The following is a 14165-nucleotide window of genomic DNA, read 5'->3' as shown; positions in this document are numbered from 1 at the left end:
AGCATGTAATGATTTGAGGTGCTCTCTCAATTCAAAATATAATCTTCCTCTACACCAGTTGGCCACACCCTTGACACCCTAGTCCTACACCCCCAGGGGTGAAAACACCCCAGGTTGGGAACCAGGTCTTTACTGCAATTGTCAACTTGGTCTCTATTTCCAACTTGTACATAGTGGGATAAATGATATGGGGAACCATTATGATATAGATGTTATTTATATATATATATTTTTAAGTGTAAAATAGAGGTACCTTTCCAGAGTGCTAGGTACTGGGTTAATATTTTGTTTGTTATTTTCTACTATAATAAAATATAGAAAAAACCATCTTTATTCCTTATTTTATTTTTCTCAATACTACATTAGCCTCATCAATAGCCCAGATATCCCCAACAGGCTGTCATATTGCTTTACTTTGGGTTTCGCAATTCCGCAATTTTCTAAAACTAAACGTTTTATGACTTGTTGACACTAGATTATCCTTAATCCTTCCAAATCCCAGAAATCAAAACCGATAAAATTAAAAACTTGATAACAGAACAATTTATAACAATATCATAGAGTTTAACAAATTATCATACATATCTTCAGTTATACTTAAATTATTCTTATTAAATATATGATGTGTATCGGAAAAACCCTATGTACCACAGATGATGCCATTAAAATATTATGATGCATTTTCTATGGGAGCTAAGGAAGTAATGAATGTAAACCTACACTACATTTTAAAAATCTCATTTGCTACCAAAGATACCATTTAAATATTGTAATACATTTTACAAGAGGGCTAATTATGTAATGAAAATGAGAATTAGATTCCTAAACTAGACACCTATCACCACATAAATATTGTAAGTCACTTGATGAGGTTTGGGTGAAGAAATATTTTTACAAATCTTTGAGAAAATTTTGCAATGCCGGTAAGCTATCTGTATCTTTAAATGAATGAAGGAATGAATAAGCATCTCCCATCACATCTATCCAATGTTTTTCTGTTCCTTGGTCTTATTGATATTTTAACTGTCATCTTTACTAACAGGACGTCGTAATAGTTCACTTTCAAACTGTTCTGCTGTCAATGTTCCTTCCAATCTTTCAAAATTTGGATTAAAAACAGAATAGGCACTTAATCTAGAACTTTTAGGTCCAGTTCTTGTGTTAAAATAGATAAATAAGAATCCAGAAATTAGGAAAAACACAGCACCAAATTGAAGTTCGATAAATATTTTCCAACACAACAACCATAATATAACAATTAAAATGTTTTGAAGGGTAAAATATTTTCGATTAGAACTGTCATTGACTTCCTCTTCTGTTTCATGATAGATTACTTCTCCATTTTGTATGTGGGAGACATTTTTGGTTTGTGTAATATTTTGTCTTGTTTCTGCCGATTCAGAACCTCTTGGTGAAGGTTCCTGCAAAGAAATAAAAATCAAATTTAGATGTAGAACAACACAGACACAAACACTTTGATCGAACCTATTATGTAAGCTTACTTCAACTTCAGTTGTTTTTTTTTTTCAGCTCAGTAGTAGTGTCAATAGACAATATTAACAGTTAGAAAAGAAATGGATCAAAAAGTTTTTTTTATTTGTTTAGATATATCCTCATCTATGAGTGATTGCTACATCTAATTGATTGCCAGTATAACCATGGTCATCTTTTCGAATCACAAATTTATATCTTTATACTCGACAGAGTCAGGGCTACCTCATACGTCAGGTTGAATCGACGTCGACACGTCAAACTAAACTTTAAATAAAAAAGAAATGTCAGCCATGTTCAAACTGTCTATAAGCTCTTGAAAGGAGAAGATCCTCTTGAAATGTGATTAAACAGGATACCTTTCGTCCTCTGAATAAGTAATCGGTCCAAGACTGTTGAGATCTTCTCTCTTTTTCCTTTTTAGCTCGATATTCTGCCAACTGTTTCTCCATTTCAAAACATAACAAGTCTTGATCAACCAGGCCTAAGAAAACGTCATCAAGAGTTATCTTTTCTTAATGGATACAGACCACCATTATTTTTTTCTTTAATTTATAATAAATCCTATGAACCAACCTGAAAATAAACTATAATTATAACTGCAAATTCGAAAGAGATGAGGTCCGAAGCTTTTATGCATTGATAGACCTTCGATAATCCGATTTATTTCTGAATGAACCCAGCCATTAAAAAAATTGGTGCATGGGAGGTAACTCTTCCAAGACAATTATTCTTGGGGGCACTTAAAGGGGTTGTAAAAAAGGTTTTCTTAACGTTTTATGTGTATTTGTGACAAAGATGGCAACGATTTGAACCACTCACATCTTTAGTCAGATCTGTGGTTCTTGCAATTCCATTAAAACGAAGCGCTTTATGAGGTTATAGCTTAAACGTCGTGACGCTTTTTTTCCATGATATTGTTAGTATCGGCAATCTAAGTAACTGTAGGGTAGCTACTGAGCTAGGGGGCTGAAAATTACAAAACAAAACTAAGTTATTTATCTCAGGTCATTAAAATTTGCAATAATATTTATATATTCCGTAAGCCCCCAATTTGCATTATGCTACTGTTACATGACCTTTATTTAATATGACCACCGAAAAGCGCCAATATGCCAAATAATTTATGTTCCATGAATTATACCTGTATCCTCTTGTTGATAATAACAAAGTCTGCTGTTATTCAATATACAAACAGAAATCACTATTCATAACAATTATCATTAATAACTATATGACGCCATCCACGTAACGGGCACCTGTTATGACGTCAGGGTGAATAAGCGCCATAGCATTAGGCTCATTTTTCAGCAACCTTTGTAAATATATTCATTGCTCTTATAAGGACACAGCAGTCGGGGATACAATCTGCGGGTTTGATCAAAATATAATCTTGTAAAGGAATTGTTAATCCAAATTTAGGTGGACTTTACAATCTCAGTCATGACAAGTGCACTCTTTTATTTTGTTTTCTAACTTTCCCAATAGTATTTTGTTGAATTGCATGAGAATCAAACACTGGTTTTAAATCTGGGAAGGGATGATCCGATACGGATAGCAGAAATTAAGGTGTTTCAGGTAGTAAATATTTAATCTGAAATATTAATAAAATCATTAATGCACCATTACCGTTACATTTGGCAATATAATAATATGTCAACTTAAATTAATTGTCGCCTCCAATGTTGAATGGATTAATTTATTCATAGATGAGTCATAAATACTGCAATATTGATTGACTCACGATCGGCGGATTTCATACCAAAAATAGTCATTTTTAAACATGTTATTTAGAATATAATAGACCTACCTACGTAGAGAAATATTTCAGTAATTCTAAATATTTATACAGTAGCTTTTATTGTGACTTGTCCCTAACGATAGTTTAAAAACAAAATAGGCCTACAATTCATTATTTTACTACTCGTGGTGTATTTGTCCATTTGGTATACGTTTCCTTTTTTATATTTTAATGATATCAAGATGCGCGACATTACATTTAAATTTTTAAATCTGAATTTAAATGATTTTTAAAAATACATATAAATTGTGGATTTAGATTTCCGAATTTTGCCGTGAGTACAGAATGTCTTAGGTCCGATATTAGCTTATATTCCTAATGCCCGGAGCTCATTATGAATTACGTCACAGTTCCAAGCATGCCGAATATAATATTACCAAATATCAATCATACATCAGGTAAATGCCAAATGTTATGGTATATACTGGGCATTCCTTGATATTCTGACCTTTCAACTTTAACCCCTGACGAAAGCACAACTGATTCAGTTCCGGTGAGAAACTAGGTCACGTGACGAGATCTCCGGCTGGGTGTTGATCTTTTCCTAGCTTGTTAACTTTCAGAACTTCAAAATTAGACTTTCAATCATTTTCAGCGCTTAGGGGATCGAGTGGAGTGAAGCCACTGAAATGTCGGACGAATACTACGATGGCTATATGGAAGAAGAGGAGGAATGGGACAGAGAAGGCTTATTAGACCCTGCCTGGGAGAAACAGCAAAAAAAGGTCAGTGTATTTGGCGGTCGTTATTGAAAGTCGAGTCACTTTATTACTTCATTTACATATCTGTCACCCCATAAAACATACACAAGACATACCACAAGCCATTTTCACTATTGACACTCACTTAAGTTTTGTTTAGAGTTAAATTATTGTCGCGGAAACATGTTTAGAAATACCGGTGTCCGCCATTATAGGTTTTGATTGCACTCCAAATAAGGCTGAGGCATGGAAGGGGCGGGGCCTGTTATACCGGTATTATTAGAGACTATGTGACATTGAAAGGGTATTTTCTAATAAATTTATCATTTTTGACCCAAAACAGAATTTTCTCAGGATCTAAAAATCTGTGAAGAACATATGGGCAAAAACTTGAGTGATTTGATAGAAAATGAAGGGCAATATTGATAAATGTTTGGAGATAATGTCAGTGAAAATGTCCTACACAAATTCTCTCTATCAATCAGTCAGTAGGCATTGAAGTATAATAATAGCACAGTGTATATAGACTGGGAACAGTGTGAAATAACTACTGTAGCATCCTACTTTACCGACTAGGGGGTTAGTCATGGCTTTCTATTTATTCTCTGACTACTGGGCAATTCAATATACTATAAACCTTTTTATTTAGGTGTTCTATTTTTGACTGGGCAATATTTGTGGTTTCCTGCTTTTGACTTTCCCAAATTTGAAAAAAATACACTTTTTGACTGTATAGCTTTATGAATTATTCAGTATTTAAATGGCTTAGTCATTCTCCTGAAGAGTGTTTAAGTGATCTGCTGATTTAGTTGAATTTGAAGTTTTCTGAAATTCAGTGCCAAAATGTCTGGTAGTGCAAATTTCAAGTCATTTCCATTAATTTTTGTTTTATTTTGTGTAGCTAATTTGATTAATTGTTAGTAATTCATTTAAAAATTTAATCAAAGCCCCATCTTTAAATTCAGATTAAGAATTAATTAATTATATATATAATGAGGCTGGATAAGTGTTGTGTCAAATTGACTGAAATGTAAGCCGAAACAGTGATGTTAAAATGACAAATCAATCATTGTATTTGTAAAACAAAATTGTTAACATACAATCTTTTGTCATTAGGCTTACTGATAATTTTTATCATATTTTGAAATACCAGTACATGTGTTACAATATTGACAGTGTGTTCAGTGAAAGATATATTTTCATGATCTACCTGTTCATTGTTCAGGAGTTTAGAGAAGGCAGCTTTATTACTGATAGTTTGTATTTTGGTATATATCTTTGTCTGAATTAAGTCTCTAGTATAAATAGTCTAGAATTTCATTAATGAAAATGGAGATAGAGAAAACTTATCTCTATCAGTCAGTGTCTGGTTTGAATTGTTTATTTGTTGGTTATAGTTAGGTAGATGAACTGTTGATTTTTTAGAGCAGATTTGTTCACCTTGATTTAATGATATTTTTGAAAAATTTGGTTAAAAATGGGATTATGTCAATAGATATCAGTATGTGTTTGATGTTAAAGCCAAATTTTTGTTTTGTGTAAAGTTTGCTCATGAAGGTCTTCATAATGGGCATGACTTTCTTAAGTTTTGAATGTCCTAAACAATGTAATCATAAATAGACATTTTCAAGTTAGTACGAGCCATTCGTGACTGTCAAATGTGAACAACATCCCTGGTAATTTCTGAATAGAATAGACAATTACATTAAATAGAGTAGTTTTGTGAGTATGTTGCTTGAACTTTGATAAGAAGAGTTAATGTACATCATATGTCATTGGGCCTACATAGAGATATAATACTACATAATGATATACATGCTTACATAATAATAGCCTAAAATACCTTCCATCACTACTACTCTGGGATGAGTATTTAAAGAGAGAGTCTGTGAATTGTAATTAAAGGCATATGGTGTCTATTCGGCCTGTTAAATCTCAATCTATCTTCTAGTATATATGCCTAGTCTCTAGATATCATTCTGCCAATGATAGAGGGCTTGGGTTGCCAATATGAACCTATTCTGTCATCCTATTTTGTTTGATATGATGCGATGCTGTCTTGAGTTTGTATAATGTGGTGCCAACTGCAGTGCCAAGCCCACATGAGAAAAGCTCTAAGGTCAAGGATGGGATGAGAAACCAAGACTGTGTGTGGTGCAGGTTTTAAATGCTTGAAACAGTCTTCTTTAGGTTAAGGTTGTAAAAAATATGAAGGCTATAACCTATAAGTGCTTCCTCTGGACTTATTATGAGCTCTGTACCTTATAAGTCTAACCTTAAACAAACCCGATAGCTTGAAGGGAAATATATGATTTACATAACATAAAACATTTAATATAAACGTTATTTTCCTTCATAATTCTCATATCAACTAAAGGAATTTTAATAATGATAATATTAAAGATAAGAGAAACTGGTTTAGAAAGAATGATATATCTATAATGTAGATGTGCTCTCTGCTAAATGTTGTCCAGATCTCATGTAAGAAAAGAAACCTGGTGAGAGTCAGGAAGAATACATTCCTGTACGTGTTATATGGCCCAAGCTGTTGATATTGTCTAATTTAGGAATTAGAATTACGATCAAAATAGTCAAATTGTTGACAAAGTTGAGGTTTGAGTAAATACCAGTAAATAAACAATTGATGGTTATTAGGAGGTTGAAATACCTGTAGATATTCATATTGATGAGACTTAAAAACAATTTATTGTTGACAGATAATGAGGGCTTTAAATTGGAAATCTTGTTTTCTAATGGTGGTTTTTGTAGATTTTCCATCAAAGGAAATAAATGTCAATATACATATAATATAAACTCTAAGGCTGGGTTGGAACACTGTCTTATTTTGGATAGCTCAGTAGCAAGTTATATTATTATCTGCTAGGGCAGTGGTATAGAGCTCATTGGGTAGCGAGTTAGATTGTCATCTTTTAGGCGATAAAGTTCCATGGATACGAATCCTACTCAAAAATTCTGTCCCATGCTCCAACCAGTGCTTCTGAAAGTTGGTGTGGTGTTAAAGTTTAAACCCAAGCACCTTAATGACATACTTTTGGTTGATAACTTCTAATCCTGAGATCAAATCAAATTTTTTGCAAGGGTTACATGTCTGGTACTTGCCATACCTTTACAAGTGATATTAAAAGTTTGTGTAGTATGGAGTATCCAGTGGTAATGTAGTAAAGGTATGATGTATTAAGGTTATGAAGAATACTAAATGGTATTTTAATGGAAATTAAGCACTAGTTGCTTTACTGCACATTCATTTTCTGCCTTGATTATGAAGTAAGGACTTAAATATCTTGGTAGTTAGCACCTGTATATAGCTTAACACCTGATACTAAAAAGAATATATACCAGTATGTAGTTTGTGTGGTTTACAGTATATAAGGTTATGAAGTATACTAAATGGTACTTGAATGTAAATGAAGCTATGAGATAAAGATAATCAACACCTCATGAACTAGCCATTAAAAACTAGTAAATAATATTCTTGATGGCTCTTCTCACCTACTTATTCAGTTATATTCCCACCCCCTACTAGTGGTTATAGCCCCGCACCCACCCCCTACAACTGTATAGCTCAACACCCCTACTAGTGGTAATAGTCCCACTCCCCTGCCACTAGTTACAGTCTGCTCTTCTGCTTCTGTCTCCCCTACAACTGCTTATAGTCACAATTTCAGGCTCCCCCACCCCTTATGATGACAAGAGTCCCCCCAGACTCACCTACTTCACCAGCTATATTCCCACCCACCTGCTACTGTCCATGGCCCCACTGGCTTTAGCCTACCTCCCCTGTTCCTCTCTGATGTATGATAGATCCATTTTGCAGCTTCATTCAGACATGGCTGGCAAATGCAACCGAATCAACAACCCTGAAACGCGCGCAGATAACTGCCAAACTTAGATTTGAAAGTATGTTTATGTTAGTAAAATTTAAAGTTAGATGTAGGCCAAGTTTTGACCTGAATTTTAATGAAGTAAAATTAAAACAGTCTGTGTAGTTGTTTATTTAAGTTTAAAGATCTGATGGCTAAATTTGATGACAAACACATTTCAATTCTATATAAACAATGAATCAGTTTTTATATTGTTCTAGATCTTCTTGATATGGGAATTTTTGAGAATTTCTTATAGGCTAATTACACTTTCCAAGGTACCAAAAGTTTCACTCACTGGAAGTCTAAAGAGGAAATGTTGTATTTGGGATGCAGATTGTCATATATGATTTTCAAACTTGCATTTTTGTGTTTTGTTTTGTAAAAATGGGCACACACATGAGTAAGGGCAACACTTCTCATAGAAAAGGTAGTGATTGATGAAATTCACAGCCTCATATGAAACTATGTGGATAAAGTGGACCACAGACCCATATGTTAATTAAGTTGTTAAGTTATTGAATGTACAATAACTATGTAACTACTATGCTTCAACTCACATCAAGTGTATAAGGTTGTATTGATTCGTTACCTATCAAGTGTAAAAGTGTAGAATAGGGTTTTAATGTAAAATAATAAAAACCATCAATAATAATATAACTAGTTATAGTAGTAGAATGTTGACATTGAAGATAAACCTGTTTATATCTGATTGATCTTAATACAAAAATCTCTTTCATCTTCTCAGGTCAGAGGGTAGTCCGAAATTTATTGACCTTTTTCTAGTTTTAGTACAAAGTATTACATATTGAAATTTATTGACCTTTTTCTAGTTTTAGTACAAAGTATTACATATTGAAATTTATTTTCTGGTTTCAGTGGTTAATATTTTATAATATGCAGCCACCTGTAGTTCTTATATTATGCTATAATAAGTGTTATAATATGTAATAGTTTTTTGTACAGTATTTATGTTGTGTAAATATATCTGTATCATTTAACTTGACTTTGTTTTTCTGACTAGGAACTGCTTGACATCTGTCAAATAGGACTACTGGTGTCCCTTATAAATGACCATGTTTCGGTCTAATAACAGAAGCAATGATCTGTCAACATTATATCCTAATAGTATGACAATCTGACATGTTGACTGTAGTAGCCAGTGGCCTGTGGTCAAGTGGTGATTATCTAATATTACCAATCAATGGTCACTAAGCTTATTAACCCTTTTAACTCTAGCAACACCTCTACAGGCCACATAATTACCTGAGATATACCTGTGTAGCCAATAGTGATAATCAAATCTTACTTAATCTGTCTTACATCTTACACTAATCTTATTAAGGACATTTACTCTGATGGTTTGTTTTGTTTACAATGCCAGGGCTAATTTCTCAAAACACTTAAAAATCTTTAAGAACCCAAATATTTAGGTCCATGAGGGACCTGTCTACTAGCTGGTCCTTGGCAAAAAGTATTGGCATTGATGACACCTGTATTATCTAGAAGCTTACCCTTTTACATCTTGGTCAGTATCTACATGTAGATGTAATACTTCCGGAAATGGAAATGGGTTGAAGATATGCTTAGCTGCCTACACTTCCCAAAAGTTTGGGAAATGAATTCAATGGTCACTTACATCTCTGTATGAATCTACCACAGAAAAAAGACATACCATAAAGACATACATACCATAAAGACATACATACCATAAAGACATACATACCATAAAGGTATAAATTTAAGATTAAAAAAACGGAAGAAATAAAGATATAAAAGTTGACCAGGTTGTAACAATCAGAGACAAATACCACCCCTAATTATATCACTCAAAAACATTCTCTACCCTGGACAGGAAGACAAACCAGCCAAAATCAAAAAATAGTAAATACCTAAAAGGTCAGTTATCTGACATTTTGGCAGGTCAAGTGTTAAAATAAAACATAGCTGTAATGTGTGAAATGACTTTCAAGTTTTGTAAAAAAAAAACAGTAGTTCACAATTTGTGATTTTGTTTTAAGTGAAAAGGGTCAGTATTGATGATTATTGAAAAGCACCTCGTTCCCCCCTGGTTGGTAATTCAGAATTGTTTATCCACCAACATTAAGTTATATTTACTAAGTAGAAAATTGTTTTTTTGGGTTACTCAGCTGATTGGGAATCTTGTTGATAAGTTTGGTATGGCACAATAGATGGTTTTCCCGTCTAGTGGTATAAAGCTTAAAAACTGCGTGTTAACCCTGTAATCTTTAGGCCAGGGGCTTGGCATTTCCAATTATCGAGGGATCGTATATCTGTACATATGATTGTCCCATCTGTCAACCCCCTCTGACCTACATCACTAATAAGGGGAAAGAAACCTGGTTGTAAATAGGAAGGTATGGCTGATTGTCCAGTCTGTACGCCAAGACACTTTCCTTGCAAACCTATATGACTTACATTGATAGACTATCATAGTGGTTGTTAAATCTGATGGTATTATCTTCGCTTGAATGGAAATGGAATGGACCTGTTAAGCAGTATCAGTGTCATTTTCCATGTTGTTTCCTCAGACCAATCACTGACAGGGGAAGTAGGGTTGAAATCTCTTCAGTCATCTGGGTATGAATAGAAAGGGACCTGTCTACCAGTGTGTTACTGTCTTGTGTTTGTTTATTAAGTTGAATGATCAACACGGTTCGTGTTAATAGAAAACGTAAGTGTGGTTGTTGACAGAAGGTCTTGGGTGGTTGAAAGAGGGTTAATATAGGGATTAGAGATTGTTTAAAGATGACCAGCTATAGTGTCAATTTAACAACCAAACTGCTACTGTTATTTAAACATTTCTTCTCAGAACTACCTGATAAGAATACAGCGCCTGGTTAAAAAAAAACCCGCTTGTCAAAAGTTTTAATCTATTGACCTATATGAAACTACGTGTGGTTCTTACATTGAAATAACACGCATGAACGTAGTTTACAGCCATTTTCAATCAGTCCCACAACTAAACTTAATAAGTCAAATATTGCAATTAAGCTTAAATATTTCTAAGTATTCAAAGAATCTTTCAAGGTGTAGAAATGGCTTAATATCTGATTTGAAGGCATTGTTGAAATAATAAAGCCTTTTGCAATATTCAACTTATTAAGTCATGGGACTGATTGAAAATGGCTGTGAAGTACGTTCTGTGTGTTATTTCTATGTCAGAACTGACAGAGAGAGCCTTTTCTATGAAGCTCCTTCTTTCGATGGATTTGTCAATAGTTACGATGTCTTTCATTATAGTTCATGGTTGTATGAACACACGATTTAGTTTTCCTGCCAGTCATGTATGGCATATATAGCTCAATCAACATCCCTGATAGTAGTTATCCTGATTCTAAAAATTCAAATATCTCTGTAGTGTTAAATACATTGTAAAGAGGTTTTTTAAACTCTCTATGTATATTGGGGACACTGATAGCATTGATTTACACCATTCCAATTATTAGTCAGACGTCTTCAATTTTCTTAATTCCAATTTGAAAGTTTTTCAGATAATTTGTTTCATTTCCTTTACAGAAGGCATCACCATATTGATGGACTCTAACAATGTCTACTTGAACTTTTGTCATAGTGTATTTTGTCACTGTTGATATTTGTGCACATTAACTTTGCACTTTCTTTTTGGCAATAAAAAGAGGTTTATTTAAAGTCTAAATTTGTACAGAGCCGACTCATCAACTTTTGTGTGAAAAAGGGTGTAAGGGTGAAGACTTGTTGGTTGGTACTTGAATTCACAACATCTTACTCAAAAAAAGGCTACCCAGAGAGAGAAAGAAACAAACAACTATATTTTATAAGGATAACAACGAAGGATCAATTAAGGATCCTTTCTACCAGCTAGCCCTTGGCCAAGCCTCTTGATATTGATCTCCTGGATTATCTGTACTTATTTACAGCTTGGTTGAATGGAATAATGAGAAAAGATGACTAACAATCGAATTCTATGGTATAAAGATAATTTCATGAGGTACAGAAATCACTAAACTTTCCATGAGGTAGGATCTCCTTACCCTTAGACCACCAGGAATGACATGCAAGGGGAGAGGGGGCTATTTTTAATCCAAATGAAGGATTCACTCAGATATTGACGGCCTATATTTCATTTAAAGGCATTTATTATTCAAATATACAGTCATATACCTGTAGTTTCCTTCTTGAGTTTTTGAGTTTTGTTAAGTTTATTTTTTTGTCATTCATAAGGAAACTGGTTTTTTTCCCTGTCATTTCTTTTCAAGTCAATTCTAAACATGGATGATTAGTTATATTCTTGGTCCATGAATACAGTCATAAAAATACAGGATGCATATCAACTTACTCATTTTTGAAAGGAAACCCCTTGATTTGAAAATGAACTCTTCCAAAGCTATTAAATTGTAATAGTAAATGCATGTGTAGAAGATTCTATTTACAGATTGAGGGGTTTCAAATATAGTACTGACATATTATTCTGAACTTTGATTGTACTGCTTAATATGTTCCTTGATATTATTAAAATATTTGCCTACCTATGATATATCCTTCCTCAATGTATTCAAAGACAAGAATGATATAATGTTCCCCTATTGTACACTTCCTGGTGTTGTATTGTATATTCAAGTATTTCCCTGGCGCGATCCTTAATCCTAGTTTATCAATAGAATGATTGAGAAGTGTTTCGGGTGATTTAAAATGCCACACAGCGGTACCACATAGATATATTGCCTCAAAGTTCTTTCGGATGAATTTAATGCCTCTGAACTTGGGCAAAAAAAAATGCCAGTTTTCAAGAAGGAGTACAGACCACCTTGATAAAGCATCTGAACTTACAAATTATCAGCCTTAAAAGTAATACATGAAGCTAAAACGATGATCTATCAGTTGATAAAGATAGTAATTAATGGGGCATATATCCCTCCAATCAACAAGTCATAATCTCGAATATTTACATAGGTGCTGTATCAAACTGCCGGCCTCAAAGAACTAGCAATTTTGATCAAAACTTATGTTAGATTTGTTTGATTCCTGTTAAAATTGGATTTCCTAATAAAGCTTACTTACTAAGCCTTTAATATCTTGTCTCTGCTCATGATATTGTCTTGTCAAATGCTAAAACTCAAGGCATTTCAGACCAACCACCACAGTGATCTGGGTCAGGTGTATTTTTTCCAAAACAAAATGTCAATCTGGCAACAATTAACCTCGATCTTGAATAACAAACAATAGTACTATGGTCCTCTAACAACAATATATTATAGAGTTCTAGTCAAGTATTTATACGTTACAACGGAAATAATTTCCACTATTACTCTATTTATCGTTGTTTCAAATTATCAACCACTTCAATAACCTCTCTATAATTCTCTTCCTTTACTCCATCCTGCTTCAATGTCTATTTCGGGATATTTGTAACAATTGTATTTCTGTTGAACTTGGGGATTTGGCTGTTTAAGGTACATTTATCCATTTTGAGGATGAATTGTGAAAGATCAAGCTGATGATAATGAATTCATGGGATCTCACCAAGTACAGATTTCTTGTTGATAAGCTTTTAGCAGAGAATCTAAATATGAGCTCCATCAATCTGTTGCTGCTTGGGTGGCAGGCATTGCTCACCCAGCTACTTTTAGATCACTTGATGCCATTCCTACTCTGCAGCTGTGTTTGTCTACTATCTTAAACCTTGGAAAATTCTACATAGCTACATTGTGTTCGAAGGAGAAGGTCCTAGGGGTCAATCTTTAACCTGATACCAGTCTGCAATTTAGTTTGAGAACTAAGCATCTTTTCAACTCAATTTTACGAAGCATCTACATCTACTATTCTACAAAGCTAAATGTATTGATATATTGATTTTAAAACGAGAAAGTTCTTAGGGTCAATCTACACAGTAATGAAATGAAATGAATGGAGTTTTACATCCTACTTTTCTGCACTACACCTAATATTACTATTGGGTATCCAAAGAACTTATCTGTAGTTATTCAACATATTTGATTTATACACACTATTACCCAAACAAGCTGTCCCCTGGGTCATTCCTCAACCTTTATGAACACCAGAGGCCACTGTGCATTGTAGCGTATCATTTCAGCAACCCCAAAGAATTGATGTAACATATTCTAGTATTTATAATCTTCACCCCCAATATAAAACCAATTTACCTACTTGATAAAATCAGTGTTGATAGAAGCGAGCGATGATATCTGTAAATAGAATGACCTTGACCTTAGATTGCAGTCTGCTGTGAGATTAGTGTAAGGTTTATTGGAAGGTGAATGCCAACTGGTA

At 33.7% G+C, this 14165-nt stretch overlaps 2 protein-coding genes across 2 annotated transcripts in view; one reads left to right on the top strand and one right to left on the bottom strand.

The window, feature by feature from the left end:
• Positions 1-533: 533 nt before the first annotated feature.
• LOTGIDRAFT_232604 (hypothetical protein) lies at positions 534-1944 on the bottom strand (the record flags this gene model as incomplete). Its single annotated transcript, XM_009057482.1, has 2 exons — positions 534-1421; positions 1851-1944. Coding segments are annotated over 2 exons (496 nt in total), but the record flags the coding sequence as incomplete, so codon positions are not given.
• Positions 1945-3927: 1983 nt separating this feature from the next.
• The window catches only part of LOTGIDRAFT_189716 (hypothetical protein), a 39674-nt gene continuing 29436 nt past the window's right edge, over positions 3928-14165 (top strand). Inside the window, exon 1 of the mRNA XM_009057481.1 lies at positions 3928-4017. Within this exon, the coding sequence (XP_009055729.1) occupies positions 3949-4017 (69 nt within the window). The 5' untranslated portion in view covers positions 3928-3948. The remainder of the gene's footprint in view (positions 4018-14165) is intronic.

This window comes from Lottia gigantea, assembly GCF_000327385.1.
Source record: "Lottia gigantea unplaced genomic scaffold LOTGIsca_30, whole genome shotgun sequence".
Taxonomy (NCBI): domain Eukaryota; kingdom Metazoa; phylum Mollusca; class Gastropoda; family Lottiidae; genus Lottia; species Lottia gigantea.
The sequence above is the reverse complement of the archived record's forward strand: the minus strand, read 5'-3'. Positions and strand labels throughout refer to the sequence as shown.